The sequence below is a fragment of the Drosophila yakuba genome, chromosome 2L, assembly GCF_016746365.2.
Source record: "Drosophila yakuba strain Tai18E2 chromosome 2L, Prin_Dyak_Tai18E2_2.1, whole genome shotgun sequence".
Lineage (NCBI taxonomy): Eukaryota > Metazoa > Arthropoda > Insecta > Diptera > Drosophilidae > Drosophila > Drosophila yakuba.
In genome coordinates, this window is record NC_052527.2 from 10,436,904 (window position 1) to 10,461,728 (window position 24,825).

The window sequence follows — 24,825 nt, forward strand, 5'->3', positions numbered from 1 at the left end:
TCGTTTATTGCATTATTTTTATGCGATGAACGCGCGTCGATTAGAAAACTAAAAATGTATTTCGCATTTCGCTTGCCGCTGCTTCTGCCGCTGTTGCTGCTGCTGCCGAGTGGCGAAAAGGGAATGAAATGCAATAAAAATGAAACTGAAATGAGGACTCCTCACGGAGCGCCAGGAACTGGGGAAAAATTACTGGGAAAAAGGGCAAAACCGAAACGCGGAGCTGCAGAGCTGCAGAGCAAATGGCAATCGCATTTGGCGCATTGCACTTTGCCTGGCAACGGCAACACAGGCAGCAGCGGCAACTATCAGCAGTTTACAACAATATTGGCACCTCCACTTGGCTAACTTGGCTAACTGTGAAATTGTGGCCCATAAAACGTGAGCATTGCCACGGAAAAAATGGCGCAAGTTTTCGACTATAAAATATCCGGTACTCCCGCTTAAATCAGTACATTAAATCGATATATGTACATATAAGGACAAAAGACCACTCATATTTATTTATTTTCAACAATATTTAAGGGTCGATAATAAAAACTGAAATAACTTAACTCATTATAATTAACTTTAATTGTTGTTTTAATCACCAGACCCACATATGTACATATATTTTATAATCGAGCTGGCTTCAAATTCGTGTATATTGTGCCTAATTAGTAGGATTTAGAGTGTACGCTATTATAACTCCACTTTCGTGCTCAAAAAGAGTTGCAAAAGAAAAACATTCACCGCCTAGAAATGCAAGCAACGAAGCCGAATCTCCGCGACTGCCAAGCAGACAGAAATCCTGGCCAGCCACATGGCGTATACGTGTTAATTTAGCGCAACGATTAGACACAGCGCACTTCTTTCCACCTTCCACCTCCTTTCCAGCTCCTTGCAACCGACAATGCTTCCTTCTACTTCTTCTTGCGCTTCCGCCGACAATTGCAGTTTGGTAAATTGGCCGTTTGCTTAGCACAATAAATTTCAACACTGGAGCCTGTCAGTCAATGGCCAGGCGCTGGCGGGGATCAGGGGATCTGGGGAGCTGGATCTCTTGCGCGGTTAGGCTGGCTCGTTAAGTGCATTTTAGCCGAAACGTTTTCAATTTGGCCAGAGTCAGTCTATTTTTAGGCTCAGCCCGACACAAAGCACTATATTTTGCCGGACTATAAGTAATGATGTGACGATTTGGCAGCAACCGAATGAGGTGAGTGCACTGGCACGGGTTGCGATCCATTCAATATATAGTACTTTTACATACCCATATACATCTGCATATATTCCCGGCGTGGGCGTTCCCTAATATGGTTCATTGGCCCCAGGTCGTGTTTTCCTTTGCCGTTTGGCCCTTTACCCACGCAGTTCAAGGCCCCGTTTAGTCGGTAGTTGATTAAAGTCTGGACACACCAATTTACCTACACATTGCTTGGGGGACCTTGGTTTTCAAAGGTAAGTGGAGTCTACAAAATATACATTTTTCTTTGGTTTATGAGTAATAAATAATACCCATCGGTAGGATAGGATTCGCAATATCCTAAGTCCTATGCCACTGTTTGTTTGCAATTAAATAAGAAAACGGGGAACCAAATTATAAACGAAAATAACCCATTTTCCAAGTATTTCTTGCCTTCGAGCAGTGGCATTCTTAAAGAGTATCTCAAATTTCCAACCATAACTCCTGGTGCAAGTGTTCTCCACTTTGTTTGTTTGTTGCTGCCGTTAAATAAAATTTACTTTACCATGCACTTTGGGCATACATTCTGCTTGGTAAAAGTGGCCGGAGTCCTTGTTTTCGTGTTTCTTCTCTCGATTTTTTGTTTCCTTCGGCTGCGAGGAAAGCAGCTTGGCTCGTTTGCCCAGTCTGATAAATTGTTTCCGTAGAGAGAACGCTGCACGTAATTGCTGAGCGGATCGATGAAAAGTAGCTTAAGGATGCCGGCCAAGAGTGAGTTGTTGTTACTGTTGTTCTGCTGTTCTGCTGTTTCTGTTGCCTGTGACAAGGGCAACTAATTTGTACACTTCACTCGAGAAACCAAACGACAGTTGGCACAAAAATAAGACAATGTTCAAAAGTGCAGAGCCAACTCATTGCAACACCCAACTTGTTTCCGTGTGAAATGTAATGCAATTTCATGTCAAAAACCAACACAGACGACAGGACTCAGTGGCAAACTTTAAAGTGATATTTTTGTGTCGGTTGGTACAGCGTACAGCGTACAGCACACCTGTCCTGTTCCGTTTGCCTTGCAGCACCTTCGTCCTGCCGGCTTTATCCCTCCCTCCACCTGCTGCCATCTTCGAGTTCGTGGGCTGCCGTGCGGCTGTCTCTTCTTGGTTTTTGCTGTCACTGCAGCAGAAGTAGCAGCAGCACCAGCAGCAGCAGCACCAGCAGCAGCAGACAGAAGTGCCAGTCACGAGGCCGCAAGAAAACAAACTTCAGCCTGCTTCCTGTCCCGCCTCACTCTCCCTCCCGTTGGCCCCTTTCACTCCTTTGGCTCCCTTTGCTCCTTTCACTCCTTTCACTCCGCTCATCCTCGACCGCAGCACATGCCGCTTACTTCCGCTTTTGAGTGTTAAGCAACGCACACAAACGGAAATACACTCGAAAACACACTGCGAAAGAAGGGATACTTCTTTAATGAAATTGAGATTTGCATTAAAAATTTGAAGATTTGAAAAGAATTTCATTGTAATCATTTTTTCTTTACAAAAGAAGAAAAAGATAAATGTATATTTTGTTTAGAAAGGCTTTTCTATCAATAGAGGTGCCATTTTCCAATCGCCTCACAAGCGGCCATCGGGTACTTATTTCTTTCTGTGTAGTATCTGCCACACTCATAGATTTCCTTGTCCTTTGACATGCATGTCTCGGTCTTTAGCTGTTCAACCTGTCTGATGCTAGCTCTGTGTGCAGTTTTTGTCATTCCTCGTTCTTTCCCTGCGCCCGAAGCCTGTGGAAGTTATGACAAAACCTGCCACGCCTCCTGCCCATTGTGCGGCGCGCCTACCCCTTGGCCCCACCCCTGACGCGCCCAAGATCCTTTGGCCGGAAAAAGGATAGAGGCGAAGTGGCTGGGCGAAAGACCAAAAAGTGCATAGGAAGCGTTAAAGGTGATTCACTTGTTTGTTGCTTGTTTGTTTGCAATTTGCTGCCATAATTCTGTAGTTCTGTGTTGGCGCTCAGTTTTCGCGCTCCAGGATTTAGATTTCTGCCAGAGCTGGTTGTCTTGGAGTGGAAGTGGAAATTGCTATGGCAACGCACTTGGTACTCAAACAAGATGGCATTTCATGGTAGATTATTTTTTTATCTTCGCAAATATCCGTACTTACAGACTTGTATATTATATTTATTATTGCAAGCAGATTAACGGGATAAATAAATAAAGTTAATTTTGCCAGTAAAACATGTGATCTCCACGGCCAAATAACATCCCACCCGTTTTTATATTTGTTTTATTTTTAAAATGCAAATTCGAACAATGTTTCAAGGGCATTCAGAGCCATTCCGCCCTTCGGATACTTTTAGCGTCACTGTTTATGGGGCGTATACGTGATGCTTTCGTTTGCATCTGTACCTCAGCTAAATGTGAATGCTCACTGTTCACCATTTTGGTGGCCATATCAATTTCGCCATCGCTTGCTTTTGGACCACATTACCGTTAAAATTGTATTGGATTGGTCCTGGATGCTTTGCTGACCGACTGGATAACCGAATGGCTATTGTGGCCCCAAGTCACTGCCAGATTGAGCTTCCCTGTATCCTTTTTCCATTTCGTCTGCATTCAGTCGGATTTTGCCACAGATGTATGTACATATATATACATGGCTATATAAGCCCTTACATGTTTAGGTATGTGTTTTTATAGATTTTTTCCTGATAGCCACACGAAGTTCTTCTTAAAATGCAATTTTCAAGATTTTCCTTTTCCTTTCAGCTCGTTTGGCTGGCGCCATTTCAGTTCTTGCCTGTCCGCCGATTTTGAGCCTTTTCGCCCGCTCTGCTCAGCTGGCCAACACTTTTGGCTCTGGCCACGCCCCCATTTGGTTCTGCTTGCATGTGTCAAAAGGTATTTTTTACGTTCAGTTTCGTGTTTTCCAGCATTTTTCCAACGTTTTATTTTTCTTTCTCCTTGGCTTGGCTCGGCTTGGCTTGGTTTGGTTTGGTTTGGTTCACAGGACATTCGAGGCAGGGGGCGAGTCGAGTCCCATCTTGTGTGCAGGTAATGTGGCACTTGGCTAAAATGGTGTGTGAAATTTTATGCGAAACGGCTTAAGATGTTGTTGCTGTGGCCGGAGTTGTTGCCGTGCTTGTTGTGCTGATATTTCTGGAACGGAACACAATCATTCTGCTATGTTGCACATAAAAAGTTACGTTGAGTGGCAGTATATATGTATGTACATATATATAAACGTGTATAGTTCCCAGTCCGTTTGCTTTCTCCACTATTCTCTGACCGAAGCTCTGCTGATGATGACATTTTCGTTTTGGTCGCTCGGATTGGCAGCAACACACACACAAAACTGGTAAAATGGGTAAAAGGGGGAAAAAGGAAATCCCTGAAAAAAGATTAGTTAGCTTGGGAGGGTTTAGTTTCAGTTCCATCTTTTTTTTTTGGGACTTGAGTCAATGTTGTTAGTTTGGATTCTGGGAATGGCAAATGGCCTGAGAATAAAACTCGATTTCGATTGCGTTCTTGTATTTTTTTTTTTGCCTCTCGGTTTTTGTCATGAAAACATTTTTCGCTTTGTTATTGAGTGTGCCAGAATTGGTCTTCATTTCCAGCTACCACACTCGCACTCAAAGTAATCATTTGGCTACAAAACATAGAGTGGCTCAACCGACAACTGCATCTAAAATATAGTGAATAAAAATAATACCATTGGGTTTATAGCACAGGTTTAAAGTTGACTCACATCGCTACACCTATTTTTAAAGCTTAAATAGGAAACTAAATAATATCGAAATATTCCATTTGGTCCCAAGCCAACTTATTTTATTCTAATTGAAATTGATGCACTTTGCCAAATTACAAACTTTGTTTTGTAACTCAGTTTAAAATTCGTGTCTTTTTGGACTTTTTGCTTAACCCCCTTCAACGTTAAAATAGGTCAAAAGCGGAATGCTTTTCCGCATTATTTTCACAAATAATGTGTCACTCATTACAAAACAATCAGAGACCAATAAAGAGTACGTTTCATACAACGAGGCTTAAGTACCCTATAGCTAAAACTTAAATGGGAAAAAAAGTGCTATACGAAGATTTACTTAAAAACTTACAACTTAATAACAACTTAATAATTATAAGTATAACTATTAAACTCCTTTGAAGTGCCACCAAATAGTTGTCATACAACTCGCCTGTTTTCAGAGTAGATAAGTTTTACATTTTAATTTGCATTTGGAATCAGCATGCATTTTTTAATTGCAACCGAGAATCGAGTTTTTCTTCTCAACACGAGCCAACATGGTTTTGCCTTCCTTTTTCGAACGCCAACTGGATGCAGTTGGTCGAAAGCGTTTTACATGTCAAAGGAGTAGTGCCGTGTCCGTGCAGATAAAACAACTCTTTGCGGACCGGAAAGGGACACCGAATCCTGGGGGCTTTCACCGGAAATGGCTGTTTCTCTAAAGCGTGTTTTTGCATTTCCGTGCTGTCGTGCTTTTTTGATGTTTCATCCCGGCGAAAACTCGTCAATTACAGCAAACAATGACAAGCACCATCAGCATCAAAGGCATGCGATCTCACCTTCCACATCTGTCGGCTCCATCATATTTTCCAAATTGCTTGTAAAAATACCTTTTAATTGGTTGCGAGAAAAGGGATTTCAACCCATCCGGTGGGCACACTTGACACTCAAAATTTTAACACGGCCTGGTATTAATTCAATTAAAACTAAAATGCGGGAATGAGGCAAAATCCATTTAGCAAGCAGGCTTCTGATTTGCTCTGTTCATGCTTTTGACACTTTTAATGGATAGGCATGGCAAAATCATTAATTATGTTTCGAAATTCGAATGGAAAATGCATGTCACTTTCCGGATCGGGCAATAAAAGACATTTGAGCAGCTCTTTAAAGAGCTAGTACCGAAAATAAATCGTCATATAGAAAGGAGTATTCGTTTATTTTAAGGTTGATTTAAGAAACTCATAAAACTTATATCCAACGAAAAAACGGACTTAAATGCTTTGAAAAGTGTGTCTGGACATGCTGCCAATACTGTTATCAGGATGAGAATAGGTGGACTGCATGGATATAACCGTGCTGCGCTCCTGGTGACTGGGAAGTCGCGAGGCCACCTTTGAAATGAAGTTCAGGTTCTCATCAATATCCACCAAATAGGTAGGAATTTGGCCACGTCCCTTTACAAATGTCAGTCCGCGATATGAACAGGAAATGCCGAAGTCTTGCAGAATTTTGGACGACTCCTCCGTCACCTGGATGTGTCCCGGCAGCCCCGTTGATTCCATTCGCGAGGCCATGTTAACCGGATTGCCCCAGATGTCGTAGTGCGGCTGCGACGCACCCACAATGCCGGCCATCACCTCGCCGCTGGAAATGCCGATGGCGATGGTTCCATCCGTAATATTCCGATCGCCAGCAATGTTCTGGTACACCTCATTGCTTTTGGCCAGGGTTCGCATCATGTCCAGCGCATAGGAGGTCATCACAAAGACCACTTCCTCAAGTTCCTTCTCGTCGTCTAGGAACAAAAGTCTTCGGCTGGATCTTTCAATGTTTTCTGTAACGTATTTCTTCTATAGAGTTTACTTAATTTTCATGAGATAAATGCCTACCAGAAGGTGTGCCCGATTTCCGATTTGTACTACAGGAGCCGGCAAAGTTGAGATCAAGTCCACACGCCGCCATGTACGTGCATCCGACGATTTTGATTTTCTCAACCGTGTAATACTCCTTGTAGAACAGCAACTAAAAATGCGATATTTAGGTTAAAGTATTTCCCTTAAATCCATATGTATAAATCGAAATTGAAATTTAGAACCATACCAAGGTGTCGAATTCGGCAATAATCTCGTTGAGCACTCTTAAGCTCCGCAGATCCATTTCAAAGTTAATTAGCATGGCAAACATGACAGAGACCATTTTATAGTTTTCGTAGTAGAGCTCATGTTTGGCCAAAGAATTAAGATACACGTCCACTACCAAATATATTATGTCAATATCCATATACATGTATCCAATCTACCAGCTCGAAACTCACCAATATGAGATGGCAGTATGTTGTTGAGGATAATGATGATCGAATGATTTGTAAGGCTGGCCTCATTCTCCTCTCTCCGCAGATCAACACGCCAGCTGAGAAAACTCGATTGAGCAACAATTCAAATGTATATAAATTATATCGAGGAGCTCACTTGAAGTTTACTTTGTTGGTGAACTCTATTTGGCGCTCCTTCACATACATTGTTAGGAAGGTGATGCAAATTAACAGGGCATGGGCGTACTCGGATTTGAGAGAGGGGTTTGTCGTAACGCTGTGATGGAAGACGAAATCGAACTGGAAAAAAACCAGCAGCATATATCCGAGCGTCTCCAGAATGGCCACTGCTGTCTTCACCATGATGGGTATGCGGGTGAATGTGAAGGTTAAGCAAATCATCAGGGACAACATGTTGGTCGTCACCCACGGATGAAAGCATATCTTGGCCTCCTGCTCGTAGTGGAAGAGTCTTTCCTCGATATAAGCCATCTCGAAATCTTCGCGTTTGCAGCTCATCTGGTGCAAGGATTCACCGTACTAACGTTGTTTCCAAGTTGTTTAACCACTTACCACAATTACGCACATAACGAAAAAACTCGATATCACCAGGAAGAGGTATATGCAGATGCGGATGGGCAGACTGTTGATGATCTTATCATGGACTTTGAATATAAAGCAACTGAAACGGTTGTAATGATGGGGCACGCTGTGTTGACCATATCTGGTCCAGCAATACTTCTTGTACCACGCGATGAAGGTCAGGATGCCCTGTAATATAGCCACTAGGGCTGGCAAAATGAAGCAGGAGGGGCATACAACTTGGGTGTCCATCAGTTCGATGTACACCAGGGAGCACCCAACGCACCAGCTCAGAATAATGCTATACTTGAACATATAGTCGGTTTGCTTCAGATAGGCTCTTTCCAAAGCCGGATCGTTGAAGGTCAGGCAAATGTTGAGCTGTTGGTGAGCAGGCACTTCTTTTTCCGTTTTGAATCGACAGATGCCAAATATCCGTTTTGGACTGTGATTAATGTTACTATATGTTGTTCAAAGAATGACTCTTTGCGTACTTACTTAAAAGCACTGACCGGCATTTTGCGAAACTCTTCCCGCAACTCTTCCTGGAAAACCTCCCGAATATTTTGATTAGCAGGTTCACTCAGTCTTGGTTGTGCTCCCACGTCGCACAGGGAGAGGGCATGTAGTTCGCCAAGAAACTCGTCACTATCTTCGTCATCCACTTGAAAGTCTTCTCGAACTGTATATGTACCTATTCTGTATTTTTTCAGAATGGGATGATCCCGCGCTTTTTCAGGTCCATTCTCAATCGCAAAGCGATCAACATTCAGATGGTTCAAAGTGGCACTACTTATGTGCACGGCTCCCGGCACTCCAGTTGCTTCTAGCGCATTGGCAATGGTAACATCCAATCCTAGAAGAAATCGGGAAGCAGTTGTAGCCAACAGCAGACCATAGTTCGCACTGTCCAGTTACCCCATATATCGAACTGCAGCTTGGCCTCCCCGATGACCCCTGCAAACAGGTTGCCCGAGTGAACTCCTATGCGCATGTTGATGTCCAAGCTGTGCATGCTCCTGAAAATGGGGACCAGGAACCGCAGTGAACATTTGAGAAGTTAAAAAGATAAGTGAATATTTACGAGTATATACATCCTCCACATTTGTGCATTAATGCACTGAACTTACCGCACCTCCATGATGTGGGTGATCATGAAAAGGCCTAGAGAAACACAGTTGTCGGCGTGATCGGGATCTGGTTCCGACAGACCGGCCACACAATAGTAGCAGTCGCCCAGAAACTTGATGCGCTGCACCTTGAAGCGGGAGGCAGCCATATCGAATCTGCCGTAGAGATCGTGCAGCACCTTTACCAGTTTTTCTACCGTCAGTGTGGTGGTCAACTGCGTGTAGTTCACTACGTCTGCATACAGGATGGAGACATCGGGATGGATCTGTATGGCCATTGTGCGCTCCATGGCTGTCCAGGAGTGAATGCCTTGCCTGGCCATTACGATCTTGCCCTGAATGTTTTTCTGCAGGGGCAGCGAAATCTGAGGCGGCAGGATGCTGTCCAGCAACTGCTTCTCCTGCAGCCGGGCGTTGCGCAGCCAGATCTTCTCCTTGATGTACTGGTGTCTGTCCAGGAAGGAGGAGCGCACCACCGTGTCGTTTATAACGCGGTAGAATATGCCCACGAGATTAAGGCACAGGTAGTGCACAATGTCCACCGACATACCGCCGACTGAGAATAGTGCTGCCATGAACTCCACAAAGCCCCGGGCAATGAAGATCACAAAGTACAGTATATAGATGCCGGACACCAACAGAGCCAGCAGGACTGCCCCTTCTATGAAGTGGATCGGCAGGAACATGTATATCATGTATATTATGTATGTGTCGTAGAATGTGCCCAGTAACCAGTTGTGCGCATAGGTGTGGTATATTGATTCAGTTAGGTCTAAAAGAATACACTTGGATAGGAAGTCACTGCGCTAATGCCGATAACCAAATACTAACCAGCGAATACCAACGTCAGGGAGGCAAATATCGAGCTGGCATACATATACCACGTGTGCTTCGCTATAAATTCGTCGCAGAAGTTAACACTCAGCACAAGTATAAGCACCAACGCGCATCCCATGGAAAGGGCCACATCAAAATAGATAATTGATCGGCGCTACAGGAGGTGCAATAAGGTGAATGTTAATAATACAGTACCATAACAATAAGCAATAAAGATGTTATAGAAAATAACAAAATGTAAGAAGAATCCTCGAATATCAGTTGCTCATAACGTTCGAATGAAGTGCTTGGATTCTGAGGAGCTGTACTTGCCGGCACTAGCTCGTCGGCTTTTGGGTCTGGAGGTCCTACTCATACAGGCCCTGAGACTAACTACACATTACTATTAAATGACTGTGCTTGCGATACATCTTGAATGCTAGTTAACTTAGCTAGTTCAAACAGCCATGCTGTTTTAGGATTTCATCTGATTTATCTGTTGGAATTTAAGAACACATTTAGAAACTTGGTCAAGGCTTACTAATAGCTAGCAAAGCCACTAAGTTCGGCGCTTACCATGGTTTCCATGGTTTTTTTAAACATTTTGTGACCCTTTCGGTCTGAAATTTTGGCAAAGTAAGGCGGTTCTTACCTCAATTGTGGCTAAAAGCAGGGCACAGTGCAGACTGGTCACGAAAATATGCAGTACAAAGAAAGTGAGTAGGTAACTCTTCCAAAGGCGTATCCGATACAATCGAAACTCGTTCTCCAAGCGCAAGTCTGCACACTTGGCCTGGAATATTTAGATTTATTAAATAAAATTGTGTGTAGCTCGTAACACCATGTTTTACCTTGAGGTAGCCGGGTTCCCACATGCGTTCCCGTGCATAATCGAGCTGACAAACTCTTTGGACGCTAGGCATTTTGATTTATAAGCTTATCTTACCTGGGTGTCAGCAGAGCAAACAGAACATTGCTCACTTAGCCTACTTAAACAAGGTTTTTCTTTTACTAAAACGAACATGATAATCTCTGCAAAGCATTCCGAAAATTGGGACAAAAACGTTTTAGGGTATTATAAATATGTATTTTCCAAATAATTTGTACAAGATTCAAGTCATTTTGTATGGCTACGCATCTCAAATTTTGCTCAAATTTTTCAGCCACGGACTGACTACGAACTCAAAATCTGAGAGACGTAGCCAACAATATGCACTTGCGATTCGATTTCCATATTGTGATAAACAAACAATTTCTATCTTTCCTTGGTGCCGTGCAGGTCATGGCTTAGATGTATTGTTACGGGTCTTTCCACAAGGCTAATGGTTTTGCTGGATATGAACTTTAGGTCATTATCGATGCCCACAAAGTAGGTGGGAATTTCGCCACGGCCCTTCACGAAGGTTAAGCCGCGATAGGTGCACTGAATATCAAATTCCTCGAGTGTTTGGGCTGTCTCCTTCGTAACCTGTATATGTCCAGACAAACCAGTCGATTCCATTCGCGAGGCCATATTGACCGCGTTTCCCCAGATGTCGTAGTGCGGCTGGGAAGCGCCCACCACACCGGCCATTATCTGACCCGTCGAGATACCGATCCTTATCTCACTGGTTGACAAGGACCGAACGAAGTGTTTATCGGCGTAAGCATTGTTGCACACAGAAAGGACACGCATCAGGTCCAGGGCAAACGTGGTCATTATAAAAGCCACCTCGTCATGGTCATTATCTCTTACTGTTGACTCTTGACGACTGCGGACCTGCTCCACTGAAATAATCGGATACACCCATATACAATTAGAAAACCTTTGCAACGCATTTGAGTCGTCATGCATTGGTACTAACTTTCGGATGACATGGATGCACTTCCGAATTTCGAGTTTCTATCAGGGTTTTCGATCAGACTGAAGTCCAATCCACAGGCCGCCATATAAGTGCAGCCCACGACTTTGATCTTCTCGACTACGTAATACTCCTTGTATGCATACAGCTGCAATCGAAAGGTATAATATAAAATAGAATCGATACAATAGCTCACCAGTCTGTCGAACTCCGTGATGATATCATGTAGCACTCTTAGGCTGGGCAAATCCATTTGAAAATTTGTGAGTTTGGCAAACATGACCGATACCATTCGATAGTTTTCATGGTATAGTTCGTGTTTGGCTAATGAATTGAGATATACCTCGACTGTGAAGGAAAAAAGGAGAGTATGTATTCTTGGGGCTATTCTTTGGATATTCATTAAAAACTGACCAACGTGGGATGGAAGAATGTTGTTGAGCAGGATTATGATGGACTGGTTGGTTACATCGGCCGACTTTTGCTTCTTTTGCAAATCCAAGTTGAGCCTGTGATCGGCAGGAAATTCAGCTGAGTTAAAAAATGTATTGGCGATATAAATTACTTGTAGTTCATTTTAGTATTGAACTCCGACTGACGCTCCTTCGCGTACATCGTCACAAGCATCATGCACACCCTGCTGAAGTGTGCTATTTCAGGCTTCAAGAAGGGACATGTAGTGGAACTGTGCTCAAAAATGAAATGAAACTGGAAATACACAATCAGCAGGAAGAACACTGCTTCAGAGCAACCGATGAAGGTCTTGAGGGCGAAGGGGATTCGGGCGAAGGTGTAACTCATTCCCAGGATCAGGGCCACCATGTTCGTACAGGCCCACGGGTGGAAGCAGGAAAACGGATCCATTTCATAGTGAAAGAGCTTGCTCTGAATGATGTCCAACTCATATTGGTCTTGGTCACAGTTGATCTTTGGACATGCAAATATACTTGTATTAAAGGCATGCGGTATGCGCAAGCTATTGCATAACTCACTAATGTCAAGGACATCACCATGTAATAGCACAATACCATCATCATGTAGACAGTGACGCGAAGGACAAAACTGTGCTGGATCTTCTCAAACATGTGGAATATCGCACAGCTGAGTTTGCTGTAACTCTTGTGCTGGTTCTGTCTACTTCTCCACCAACACACTTTCTTGAACCAGCAGATGAATAGCAGGGAAGTCAGAACGAGAAACGCGATCACGTCAATTATGCAAGCCGTATACCACAAATATGCGTTGTTCACGTACTGAATGTAAATAAGACAGCACCCGATTCCCCAGCCGAGCAGCACTGAGTATTTAAAAATATAATCCGGTTGATGCAAATAGTCCCATTCTAGAGATTTGTCTTTAAATGCCACACAAAAAATGCCCAAATCGCGTTCGACTTTCTCGTGTTTCAAATCTCTCTCTCGTCGCGACCAAGGGAATCGAAACCTTGGAGTAGTAGATAGATAATTAAAATTGGAAAAATTTTAATTTTTCTCTATTCCCTTTGCCATCCTTACTCACTTGAAACCCCCCACCGGCATCTTGCTAAATTCCTCACGCAACTCCTCGGACAGTGAAATTGCTTGCGAAACCTGGGATTTTCGGTTAGTTCCCACGGTTTTGAGATCCAGGTTACGATCGAACCTAACTGAGCCATCACCTAAACCTGAATTGCGGTATGGTAAGGCGGCGAGGAGGTAGGTGCTCATCGGATGTTTCTGCAGTTCAGGATCCCTCTGGGCTGCTTCCGTGCCCGGAAATATCTTGTACTCCGCAGCGTTCAGGCTACTAAGAGTTCGTCCACTAACATGCACATACCCGGGCTTTCCGGTCGATTCCAGCAGACTGGCGATATTCACGTCGGCACCTAAAAGAGCGACGAATAAGTTTTGGGTCATGTGGCGTACCTAATGAGTCGTACCCCATATGTCGTATTGCAGCTTAGCCTCGCCGATCACACCTGCAAACAGAGTTCCCGAGTGGACGCCAATTCGCATGTCAATATCCAAAGAACGTTTCACACTGTGGGCGAAAGGGTACTTTAGCAAGTATATGGTGCTGCCGATGCGGAACATCACAGATAATAGATTGTAAGCCTATCGGGATCTTAGTAATCAACATACCGCACCTCCTTTATGTTAGCAATCATGGAAATCCCCAGAGCGACGGCCATGCTGGCGTGATCCGGGTCAGACTCCCCCAAACCCGCCACACAGTAGTAGCAATCGCCCAGGAACTTGATGCGCTGCACCTTGAAAGAGGAGGCAGCCAAATCGAATCTGGCGTACAGGTCGTGCAGGACCTTCACCAACTTCTCCACCGTCAGGGTCGTCGTCAAATAGGTGTAGTTCACCACATCTGCATACAGGATGCTGACATCGCTGTGAATCTGGATGGACATAAAGTTCTCTTTTGTCCGGGAACTACCCAAATGGTAGTAGTCGTTATCGGGCCGCATGATCTTGTCTTTTATACTTTTCTGAATAGGCTTTGCAATCTGAGGTGGAAGTATGCTGTCCAGTAGCAAAGACTCCTGGCGGCGAGCTTGGCGTAGCCAAATCTCCTCCTTGATGAACTGGTATCGGTCCAGGAAAGAGGAGCGCACCACGGTGGCGTTCATGATTCTGAAGAATATTCCCATCATATTGAAACCCAGGTAGTGAAAAAACTCGATTGATACTATATCCAAACCATAAACATATTTTGCCATATTATGATCGCTAAACACTATAAAGTGAATGTAGTATAGCACGTATACAACGCTGACAGAGATGGCTAGCAGAGCTGCTGCCAAGATCGAAGAAATTGGCAGGAACATGTAGATCATGCAGAGCACAAAGACATCGTATGAGGTGTTAAGAGGCCAGTCGGAATGGTAATAATGATAAGCAGCATGCGCTATATCTGAAAGCAACAGAAAACACTGTAGTTCAGTGCATGTGAGAGATCAACTAATTTTCAATGAATCTAGTACACCCAATTACTCTACGAGTGACTGGTGTAACTGTCATATAAGCGTTGAAATAGTAGGAACCGTAGCATTTAAACTTACCACCCATAACGATGACATATGCCGACAAAATCGAGGTGACAGTCATGACCCACCTGTGGCGATTTACAAATTTTTCAAAGAAATTAATGCTCAGTAGGCCCGTGACTAAAATTAATGTTCCTCCGTCAAAAATCAGATTCAGGTAGATGTAAATTTTGTACTGCGTATAGGTAAGATACGTTAAAACACCCAGGGTTCTAACTAAAAACGCATACCTCTGTAAATGTCCACTTGATTACTTGAAGACCTACGATCACTAGTATCACCAAGGGGTAGAACACGGTGAGGTAACTGATCATCAAGCGAATCTTGTATTTCATATATTCCTCCTCTAAATTCAACTCCTTACATTTGGCCTACGAATATCGGTTGCATTCAAGAACCTGAAATCTGAGCATATTCCTTACCTTCAAATAACTTAGTTCCCACAGGCATTCATTAGTATATTCCAGGTAACATCGCCTAAACCTTTCCCTGTACGGCGTTTTACAAGTATTTTTTTTGTTCATATTTTTAAATTGTATTTTTTTTTGGATTGTATTTATGATTGTATGTATGACAATTGAGTACTAAGCCAACTGCCGTCATTTTACATAGGAGAGAGCTTATTTTCATTTAAAAACTACAATTGTTTTGGGTATAAAAGGTGGACCCTCATTGAAAATATCTAATTAGAGGTTGTGTACCGAAAGTTGTTTCTGTAAAATTTGAAAATGTCTTAATTAGATTCACTTGAAATTGAGGTGGTATTTGGCACCAGAGAGGCCAAGACTGAAAAACGCTTTGAATTATTCCTGTTCTTCTTATCCGAGGCAATAAACTTCAAGTTCTCATCGATGCCCACAAAGTAAGTGGGAATTTCACCACGACCCTTCACAAAGGTCAAGCCACGATACATGCACAGAATATCGAACTCCTGGAGAATATTGGCTGTCTCTTCCGTCACCTGGATATGTCCAGGCAGCCCTGTCGATTCCATCCGGGAAGCCATATTGACCGGGCTGCCCCAAATGTCGTAGTGCGGCTGAGAAGCCCCCACTACTCCGGCCATTAGCTCGCCGGTTGAAATTCCGATGCAGATCTCTCCGGTGGATAGAGACCGATCGAAGGGTTTACCCGCGTATGCCTTGTTGCACACGGAAAGCACTCGCATTAGGTCCAAGGCAAACGTGGTCATTATAAAGGCCACCTCATCATAGTCGTTTTCTACGCCCTTGGACTCTTTGCGGTACATCACCTGTTCCACTAAACGAAAGAATTTGTGAACAAATCGATTTAACCTCTTCATCATTGGGAATTGGGAATACATCAAGACGGCGTACTTACTTTCGGATGTGAAAGAGGAAGTAGTAACCTGTGTTTTGCTTCCAAATTTCGACTTAGCCAGGGTGTAGTCAAGTCCACAAGCTGCCATATAAGTGCAGCCCACGACTTTGATCTTCTCGACTACATAATATTCCTTGTAGGCAGTTAACTGGGTTCGGAAGGTAATGATTACTTACAATAATGAATCCCATACATGGGCTTACCAATCTATCGAACTCCGATATAATATCGTTTAGCACTCGTAAGCTGGGCAAATCCATTTGAAAATTGATGAGCATGGCGAACATGACGGATACCATTTTATAGTTTTCGTAGTACAGTTCGTGATGGGCTACTGAATCGAGATAAACCTCGACTGGGGGTGAAAACGTTGTTGATGAGAACCGTACTCTTTGGGGTAATATTTAGGTAAAAACTGACCAACATGGCAGGGAAGAATGTTAGTGAGTAGAATTTTGATGGATTTGTTTGTGAGGTCCGCCGCCTTTTGCTTGCTCTGCAAATCCTGATTGATTCTGTTGAGAAGAAAAAAATTGACTCTATTGAGGAGTAGAAAAATCACTCAAAGCATACTTAAAGTTCATTTTAGTATTGAACTCCGACTGACGCTCCTTTGCGTACATCGTGAGTAGCATCATGCACACCCGAACACAGTGAGCTATTTCCGCCCTCATAAATGGAGTTATGGTGGCACTGTGCTGGAAAATGAATGAGAACTGGAAGACTACGATTATGAAGTAGGCAATGGCCTCGCAGCAGCAAATGATTATCTTGAGGGCAAATGGAATCCGGGCAAAGGTGTAGCTTACGCCCAGGATCAGGGAAATCATGTCTGTGAAGACCCACGGATTAAAACAGTTGTCGGTAACAATGTCATAATGGTAGAGCTTGCTATTGATGACATCCAACTCATACTGATTTTTGTCACAGTTAAGCTGAAAAAAAATGTTAAAATTTGTAAACGCTATGGTGTAAGTAAGTAGTTATTAAGTAGCTTGAGACTTACTAATATCGTGGAGAGCACCAAGTAATAACTGACAATTATAATAATATAGATGGTAACTCGCACGACGAAGCTGTGCTGGATTCTCTCAAAAATCTTGAACAGCATGCAGCTGACTCTGCTATACTCTATTGAGTCATTTTCTCCAGTTCTCCACCAACAGACTTTCTTGAACCAGGAGATAAAGAGCAAGGAAGTCAGGAAGGTAAACACAGCCACGTCGATCATGATGCACTCTGTACAAATGGCAGATTTGTCGTTCACCACCTGGATGTAGATGAGACAGCATCCAATTCCCCAGGCCAGCAGCATTGAGTATTTCCAGATGAAATCTGGCTTATGCAAATAGTTCCTTTCCAGAGACGAGTCATTGAACGCCACACAAAATATGCCTAAGTCGTGCTTGACTTTCTCATCCCTCGCATTTGGATCTCGGCAGCACGGCGATCGAACTCTGCACATAATTAGCATTTTTCATTTAGTTACCATTCTAATATCCTTTGACACCCACCTGAAGCCTCCCACTGGCATCTTTCTAAACTCCTCGCGCAACTCATTTGACATTAAGGTAGGCCTCAAGATCGCGCTTTTCCGGGACTCTCCCAAGGCGTTTATGTTGATTTCGGCGTAGGAGTGCACTGTTTCCACAGATCTGACTGAGTTGCGACTTGGAGCGGCCGTAAGAAGGTAGGTGCTCATTGGATGTTTCTGCAGTATGGGATCCTTTTGGGCTGCTTCCGTTCCTGGAAATACCGTGTACTGAGCTACGTTCAAGCTACTTAAGGTGCGACCACTAACGTGGACATAACCGGCTTTTCCGGTTGCTTCCAATCGATTGGCAATATCCACGTCGGGACCTGAGAAGTCAGTTATCAGATCAAGATGCCACTTACACCTAGGTAAGACTTACCCCATATGTCATACTGCAGCTTCGCATGTCCGATCACACCTGCAAGCAAAGTTCCTGAATGGACCCCTATTCGCATGTCAATATCCAAATCACGGTAGCTCCTTCGGATAGAAGGGTTATATGAATGCGGAGAAAATAAAAAAAAAAATAATATAAATTTCGGACATAAGATCAATTTGGTGGCTTGGTTTATAGGTGATTGTATTCTCAATAGTTATGGGAAACATACCTCACCTCCTGGATGTTTGCAATCATGGAAATCCCCAGAGCGACGGCCATGCTGGCGTGATCCGGGTCAGACTCCCCCAAACCCGCCACACAGTAGTAGCAATCGCCCAGGAACTTGATGCGCTGCACCTTGAAAGTAGAGGCAGCCATGTCGAATCGGCCGTATAGATCGTGCAGGACCTTTACCAACTTCTCCACCGTCAGGGTCGTCGTCAAATAGGTGTAGTTCACCACATCTGCATACAGGATGGATACGTCGGGATGGATTTGGATGGCCATAAAGTTTTCTGTTCGTCGGGGATTGGCGAGGAAGCGGTCTGAGTCGCTTTCGGACGACATGATCCTATCCATAATGCTATGTTGGATGGGCTTTGCAATCTGAGGGGGAAGAATGCTGTCCAGAAGCATCGATTCTTGTTGCCGAGCTTGTCGAAGCCATATCTCCTCCTTGAGGAACTGGTGGCGGTCCAGGAAAGAGGAGCGCACCATGGTGTCGTTCATGATACGGAAGAAAATCCCCATCAGGTTAAAGCCCAAATAGTGAAATATGGCGACGCAAACCGTAGTAAGGTCATGAACCATCTCTTCAATATCATCATCGTCTTGCATTAAAAAGAAAATTAATAATCCAACGTATAAAGCACAGACAGAGGAGGCTAGTAGGGCTGCTTCCCTGATCGAAGGAATTGGCAGGAACATGTAAATCATGCAGAGCACGAAGACATCGTATGCTGAATTGAGAGGCCAGTGGATCTTGAAATGGTACACTAATATCTGGAATATATCTAAAAATTAAAGACAGTAAGGGATGACAGTAGGGGTCAAAGCTAATAGACTTACCAACTAATACCACAATATACGCGGACAAAATCGAGGTGAGCACCATTACCCACCTGTGACGAAGGACAAAGCGCTCAAAGAAATTTATGCTCAATATGCCAGTAACAGTAACTAATAAAATTGCAGCCGATACCATTTCGAAATAGATGATTTTTTTTTGCTGCAAAGAAGCTAGTTTATTAGAAGAGCTTAACCTAGAACACCTTTGAACTCTTACCTCAGAGAAAATCCATGGGAATACTTCACAGCCTAAAACCACGAATATAAACAAAGGGAAGAAGACGGTGAGGTAACTGATCATAAGGCGAATCTGATATTTCTTATACTCTTCTTCTAGACCCGATTCCTTACACTTGGCCTACGAAGAAAACATTAAGTATCCTCAAGGTTTGGGGATTTTTCACCTTTAAGTAGCTCGGTTCCCACTGCCGCTCATCGGTGTAGTCCAGATTACATTTTTTCCTGTTGAGTGGCCTTTTAAACGCTGTTTTCCGGTTCATATTTTCGAAATTTGAAAAAACTTGTCTACAAATAATATCTACACTAGTATTTCTAAGTTCTTAAAGATTTTAGAAACTTTTTCGTATCCCGACTTAAAATAGAATGATATTCCATGCACATTGATTGAAAAGCATAAGGTTACATATCAAAAATATATATTTCGGAAATGCTTGAAAAAATATATCAAATTATTCGCTAGATTCCTGTTGACTAGAACTCATCCTAAGGCTGTCCGGATCTAGTGAAGACATAACTGAGAAACGTCTTGACAAACTACGATTGACCAATTTTGCGGACATAAATTTGAGGTTCTCGTCGATGCCCACAAAATAGGTGGGTATGTCACCACGACCCTTCACAAGGGTCATGCCGCGGTATATACACTTAATGTCGTACTCCTGAAGAATTTTTGCCGACTCCTCCGTCACCTGGATGTGTCCAGTCAGCCCGGTCGATTCCATTCGAGAAGCCATATTCACCGGGTTTCCCCATATGTCGTAGTGAGGCTGAGAAGCGCCCACCACGCCAGCCATTATCTCACCACTGGAGATCCCGATGCAGATCTTCCCATTGGACATGGACCGCTCGAAGAGAGTGCCCGAGTACGCCCGGTTGCACGCCGCAAGGGTGCGCATCAGGTCCAGGGCGAAGGTGGTCATGATGAAGACCACCTCATCATTGTTCGAATCGCTGTCGAAGTTCTCGTCCGTCATTCTGTGATTACGAGCGTGTTCCACTGAAATGAGGATTGGATTACAATTAGTAGTTAGAAAGCATATTTGTATAATTTATTATTCAAAAACTTTGGCTACTTTCATGTGGTAGCTTTCACACTTACCCTCGACATGTAGCGAACTATGGCGAAAGTGATTGCTTTGGCGGATGTTTGAGGCCAGGTTGAAGTCCAATCCACAAGCTGCCATATAGGTCCAACCAACGACCTTGATCTTCTCAACCACGTAATATTCCCTGTAAGCAGCCAACTGCGATCGCATGGTAATATTAGAAAACCAATGGATTCGTTAAAAGTAACTTACCAGTCTATCGAATTCGGTAATGATGTCGTTAAGCACGCGAAGGCTGGGCAAGTTCATTGGAAAATTGATGAGCGAGGCAAACATGACTGAGACCATTCGGTAGTTTTCATAGTAGAGTTCGTGCTTGGCCAATGAATTGAGATAGAGGTCAACTGTGAAAGAAAGCGAATGAGTCAAAGGCTAATGTTCATTCTGTGGTAACATTCCCTAAAAACTAACCAACATGAGAAGGTAGTATGTTATTGAGCAGGATTATGATGGACTGGTTTGTTAAGTCGGCCGCTTTTTGCTTGTTTTGCAAATCCACGTTTAGCCTGTTAAAAGCACGAGGATTTAGTTGATTAGCGAAAGATCTTGGGTCACAACATACTTATAGTTCATTTTGGTATTGAACTCCGACTGACGCTCCTTTGCGTACATCGTGAGTAGCATCATGCACACCCGAACACAGTGAGCTATTTCCGCCCTCATAAATGGAGTTGTGGTGGCACTGTGCTGGAAGATGAATGGGAACTGGAAAAATACGATTAACAAGTAGGCAACGGTCTCGCAGCAGCTAATAATTATCTTGAGGGCGAATGGAATTCGGGCGAAGGTGTAGCTTACGCCCAGGATAAGGGAAATCATGTTTGTGAAGACCCAGGGATGGAAACAGGTATCCCGATCCATTTCGTAGTGGTAGAGCTTGCTCTCAATGTAACTCAACTCATACAAGTCGCGGTCACAGTTTAACTGCAAATTTAGAACTCATTACGACGCATAAATGATATTGTTTAAAACTCACCATTATCAATGAGATCACAGCATAGTAGCATAATAAGATCCCCAGATAGACGGTAATGCGCATAGACACACTGTGTTGGATCTTTTCAAAGGTGTGAAACGCGAGACAGCTATATTTTCCATAGATTTTGAACTCGTAGCGTCCACTTTTCCACCAGCACACGTTTTTATACCACGCGAGGCACAGCAAGGAAGTCAGAAAGAAGAACGTGACCAGGTCGACCACAATGCAGGAGGTGCAGGAAAAGTTGTTGGTCACTATCTGGATATAGATCAGGCAGCACCCGATTCCCCAGGCCAGCAGCATCGAAGACTTGAAGATGAAGTCCGGCTGGTGCAGGTAGTTCCATTCCAGAGAAGAGTCCTTGAACGCTGCACAAAATATCCCGATCTCGCGCTGGGCTCTCTTGTGAGTGTCCAAGCTGGTCCTCTGGCAGCAGGCCGAGTTAAAGCTACAATAAATTATGCGAAGTGGTATTAAATGGTATATAGCATTCGATTTACACTCACTTAATGCCCCCAACTGGCATATTCCGGAACTCTTCGCGCAACTCATCGGTCATTGATGATTGACTGGGTCTGCCAGACCGGATTCGCTCGATGGATCTTATTTCGAGAAAGGAACCGGATAAAAATCCACCAATTGAAGATATGACTGACTCGCGGGCCACTTGGCCAGTAAGTAGATAGGTGCTTATATACTGCAGCACTGGATCCTTTCGAGCCTTTTGCGTGCCAGTTAATATAGTATAATCCGACGGATTCAGCATACTTAGCGTTCGTCCACTAACGTGAACGTAACCGGGCTTCCCAGTGGACTCCAGATGATTGGCGATCTCCACGTCGGTACCTGACGATGTAATTGGATGTAATTACATTAAATGAATTACTCTCTACTAGTGAACACTACCCCATATGTCGAACTGCAGCTTGGCCTCGCCGATAATGCCAGCGAGAAGAGACCCCGAATGAACTCCTATGCGCATGTCGATGTCCAGTTCACGTTCAGCCCTGTCGAATGGTGAAGAACTTTAGGCCTATTTCCCATTTACAATAACCAACGTACCGAACTTCCTGGATGTTGGAAATCATGGATATTCCCAAGGACACACAGCACTTTGCGTGATCTGGATCCGGAGTAGTCAAGCCAGCCACACAGTAGTAGCAATCGCCCAGGAACTTGATGCGCTGCACCTTGAAATTAGAGGCAGCGATATCGAATCTGCCGTATAGATCGTGCAGGACCTTCACCAGATTCGCCACCGTTAGAGTCGTTGTCAAGTGGGTGTAGTTGACGACATCGGCGTAGAGGATACTGACATCGGGATGAATTTGTATGGCCATGAAGCTTTCTGTCCTCAGAGAGTTCATTAGATAGCGTTCGGGGTTGTTCTCGGACTGAGTTATTTTGCTCTTGATTTTTTCCTGAACGGGTTTCGCAATTTGAGGCGGTAGTATGCTGTCCAGCAATATCGATTCCTGGAGCAAGGCGTGGCGCAACCAAGTCTCCTCCATGATGAACTGATGGCGGTCCAGGAAGGAGGCGCGCACCATGGTGTCGTTCATGATGCGAAAGAAAATGCCCATCATGTTGAAGCCCAGGTTGTGTAATATATCAGTGGATATCACATCGTAGCCGAAACTATCGCGCTCAGTGTACACCGCGTTGAAAGTGAGCGAGTGCATGAAAAAGGCCACATATATAAGACTGACCGAGCATGCCAATAGGGCAGCCCACTTGATCGAGGGAATCGGCATGAACATGTAGATCATGCAGAGCGTGAAGACGTCAAATGAGGCGTTAAGCGGCCAGCTGTGCACGTAATAGTGATACGTGATTAGTGCAATATCTGAAAATGATATATATCTGTGAAGTGAATACTTGTATACTACTAAATACTTTGGTAAACTCACCTGTGAGTACCACCAAATATACCGAGAGCACTGAGCTAAATATCATGACCCATTTGTGGCGACTGACAAGTTTTTCGCAAAAATTAATGCTCAACAGGCTTAATACCAGGATAGTGTTTGATGCTCTGACAGTCAGGTTAACGACGACGTAATTGTAGTGCTGCATGAGAGTTTATTTGGCTAAAATAGCTTAGTGGGTTAAGCACAAAATATCACCTGCACGCAAAGCAGCTCGATTGTCATAAAGCTCAGGCTTAGAATTATAAACAATAGGTAGAAAATGGTGAGGTTACTGATCATCAGACGGACCTGGTAGTTCTTATACTCCTCCTCCAAATTTAGCTCCTTGCATTTTTCCTACGGACGACCACCTGGTTAACTGCATTAGGGTGGACCAAGGCTTACCTTCAAGTAACTGTGTTCCCATAGGCGCTCGTCAGCATAGTCAAGATGACATGACTTAAGCCTCATTCTTCTGAACGGCGATTTCCTCCCGTTACTTTTGGAAAAGTTCATGGTGTTGGCTCGTGTGCTATGTAAATTAACTTAAAATGAGTGTACGGAATAAGCTTGCTGTGTTGCTTTCTAAACTTCTGTATTGGTTCAAAAATGAGTTTTCTTAAAGTCTTGCTAATAATAGGTTTAGTTTTTGGTCATGCCTTGAGCTTAACCACTTTTATATCATGTTGACCACGCGGACACCAAAAGACTGTGTCTCAAAGGAGTTTAAAAGAGTACATCTCCACAGGATACGGGGCAAAATCAATGTCGGTCCCAAAAATTTCACTTATTCCTGAAACCGCATGCAGTTTGACGGGAGGTCTGCTGCTCTCCGGCTTCTCGGCCATCTGCTGTGTTGTGTTTTGCGGTTTTATTGGTTTGCGCCAGCACATTCCATTTGCAAAATGATTGGAATTTATGCTTACAGATTAGATGGCCTCGTAGGAGCGAACGCTCAACCCTGCAAGCCCACAGTTCGCCGCATTGGGATTGGCACTTTCCACATGGCCCAAAACCCGGTTGCGGTTGTTGCTCCTTCGCCAGACGGATGCAGACAGCCTCCGATGTCCGGCAAGGATGTGTCCTTCTTGGTTTTTGCAAATCACTGCGGCAACTTTGATATCTGCAAAAATGTTGCATTTCCATTCGATATTTGGCTGAGCCTGGCCTGGGTCTTTGGTCAATAGCTGCGTGCCCGGCAACCGCTTTGGGCCACATTCGGATCCAATGATTTGCCATGGCATCGCATGAGGTGGCCCATAATGAAATGCTGAAATGCAGAAACGTTGGGCGCTGAAAGCTCAACTCTGGCATTCCCAGAGCCTTCGTGTTCAGGTCATGTCAAAGCCAACGCCATCGCCATCGCCGTCGTCATCGTCATTGCCATAGCCGCCGCCCATTTACGCCCAGCTGCGCAAATTAAATAATAGCCGCGAGTGCATAAAAAAGAAAGCGGAGTGAACTTTATTTCACTTAAAGCCAAAAGCAACACCAGCCAGGACGTAACAGTAGCCATTGTAGGGGAGAAAACTCCCCCCCCCGCCGGTCGTATAAACATTCCTATTCACACACACGTGCATCGTGGGGTTCATGCAGCGTTGAAATACGAGAACTGCGGATTCCATGCACTTTGAAAAATCTTTTGTACCACCGAAAAA

The 24,825-nt window shown here is 44.0% G+C and overlaps 4 protein-coding genes and 1 long non-coding RNA gene across 10 annotated transcripts; all 5 read right to left on the bottom strand.

The window, feature by feature from the left end:
* Positions 1-550: 550 nt before the first annotated feature.
* Positions 551-5,133, bottom strand: LOC26536011. Its single transcript, XR_001454348.3, has 2 exons — positions 4,903-5,133; positions 551-4,839 (listed from the first exon to the last, which is right to left on the bottom strand). It is a non-coding gene; the product is annotated as an uncharacterized LOC26536011 (long non-coding RNA).
* A 960-nt stretch (positions 5,134-6,093) lies between these two features.
* Positions 6,094-10,737, bottom strand: LOC6527427 (adenylyl cyclase X E). The gene is made up of 12 exons (XM_002088483.3): positions 10,587-10,737; positions 10,388-10,528; positions 9,751-9,910; positions 8,920-9,691; positions 8,708-8,808; positions 8,288-8,645; positions 7,781-8,234; positions 7,365-7,726; positions 7,211-7,305; positions 6,997-7,148; positions 6,786-6,918; positions 6,094-6,730 (listed from the first exon to the last, which is right to left on the bottom strand). Exons 1-12 carry the CDS (start codon positions 10,656-10,658, stop codon positions 6,168-6,170), a joined length of 3,363 nt encoding a protein of 1,120 aa, XP_002088519.1. The 5' UTR covers positions 10,659-10,737; the 3' UTR covers positions 6,094-6,167.
* Positions 10,738-10,806: 69 nt separating this feature from the next.
* Positions 10,807-15,331, bottom strand: LOC6527426 (adenylyl cyclase X E). Of its 6 annotated transcripts, XM_002088482.4 has the most exons (12): positions 15,033-15,331; positions 14,841-14,981; positions 14,626-14,785; positions 13,697-14,477; positions 13,495-13,595; positions 13,095-13,440; positions 12,569-13,019; positions 12,142-12,503; positions 11,991-12,085; positions 11,773-11,924; positions 11,580-11,724; positions 10,807-11,502 (listed from the first exon to the last, which is right to left on the bottom strand). In XM_002088482.4, the coding sequence occupies exons 1-12, from the start codon at positions 15,132-15,134 to the stop codon at positions 10,991-10,993; spliced, it is 3,348 nt and encodes a 1,115-aa protein (XP_002088518.1). In that variant the 5' UTR covers positions 15,135-15,331; the 3' UTR covers positions 10,807-10,990. The 6 variants fall into 6 exon arrangements, 5 of the variants coding, with proteins under 5 accessions (XP_002088518.1, XP_015053690.1, XP_039226460.1 ...); XM_015198204.3 differs by lacking the exons at positions 14,841-14,981; positions 15,033-15,331 and having other exon boundaries at positions 13,697-14,496; positions 14,626-14,745; XM_039370526.2 differs by lacking the exons at positions 14,626-14,785; positions 14,841-14,981; positions 15,033-15,331 and having other exon boundaries at positions 13,495-13,612; positions 13,697-13,782.
* LOC6527425 (adenylyl cyclase X E) lies at positions 15,144-19,527 on the bottom strand. The gene is made up of 12 exons (XM_002088481.4): positions 19,337-19,527; positions 19,150-19,290; positions 18,933-19,092; positions 18,094-18,877; positions 17,865-17,965; positions 17,466-17,811; positions 16,958-17,408; positions 16,525-16,886; positions 16,372-16,466; positions 16,155-16,306; positions 15,952-16,099; positions 15,144-15,870 (listed from the first exon to the last, which is right to left on the bottom strand). The coding sequence occupies exons 1-12, from the start codon at positions 19,430-19,432 to the stop codon at positions 15,344-15,346; spliced, it is 3,363 nt and encodes a 1,120-aa protein (XP_002088517.1). The 5' UTR covers positions 19,433-19,527; the 3' UTR covers positions 15,144-15,343.
* Positions 19,528-19,582: 55 nt separating this feature from the next.
* LOC6527424 (adenylyl cyclase X E) lies at positions 19,583-23,746 on the bottom strand. The gene is made up of 12 exons (XM_002088480.4): positions 23,573-23,746; positions 23,384-23,524; positions 23,168-23,327; positions 22,320-23,103; positions 22,164-22,264; positions 21,764-22,103; positions 21,255-21,705; positions 20,841-21,202; positions 20,690-20,784; positions 20,471-20,622; positions 20,272-20,416; positions 19,583-20,169 (listed from the first exon to the last, which is right to left on the bottom strand). The coding sequence occupies exons 1-12, from the start codon at positions 23,681-23,683 to the stop codon at positions 19,622-19,624; spliced, it is 3,390 nt and encodes a 1,129-aa protein (XP_002088516.1). The 5' UTR covers positions 23,684-23,746; the 3' UTR covers positions 19,583-19,621.
* Positions 23,747-24,825: the final 1,079 nt, after the last annotated feature.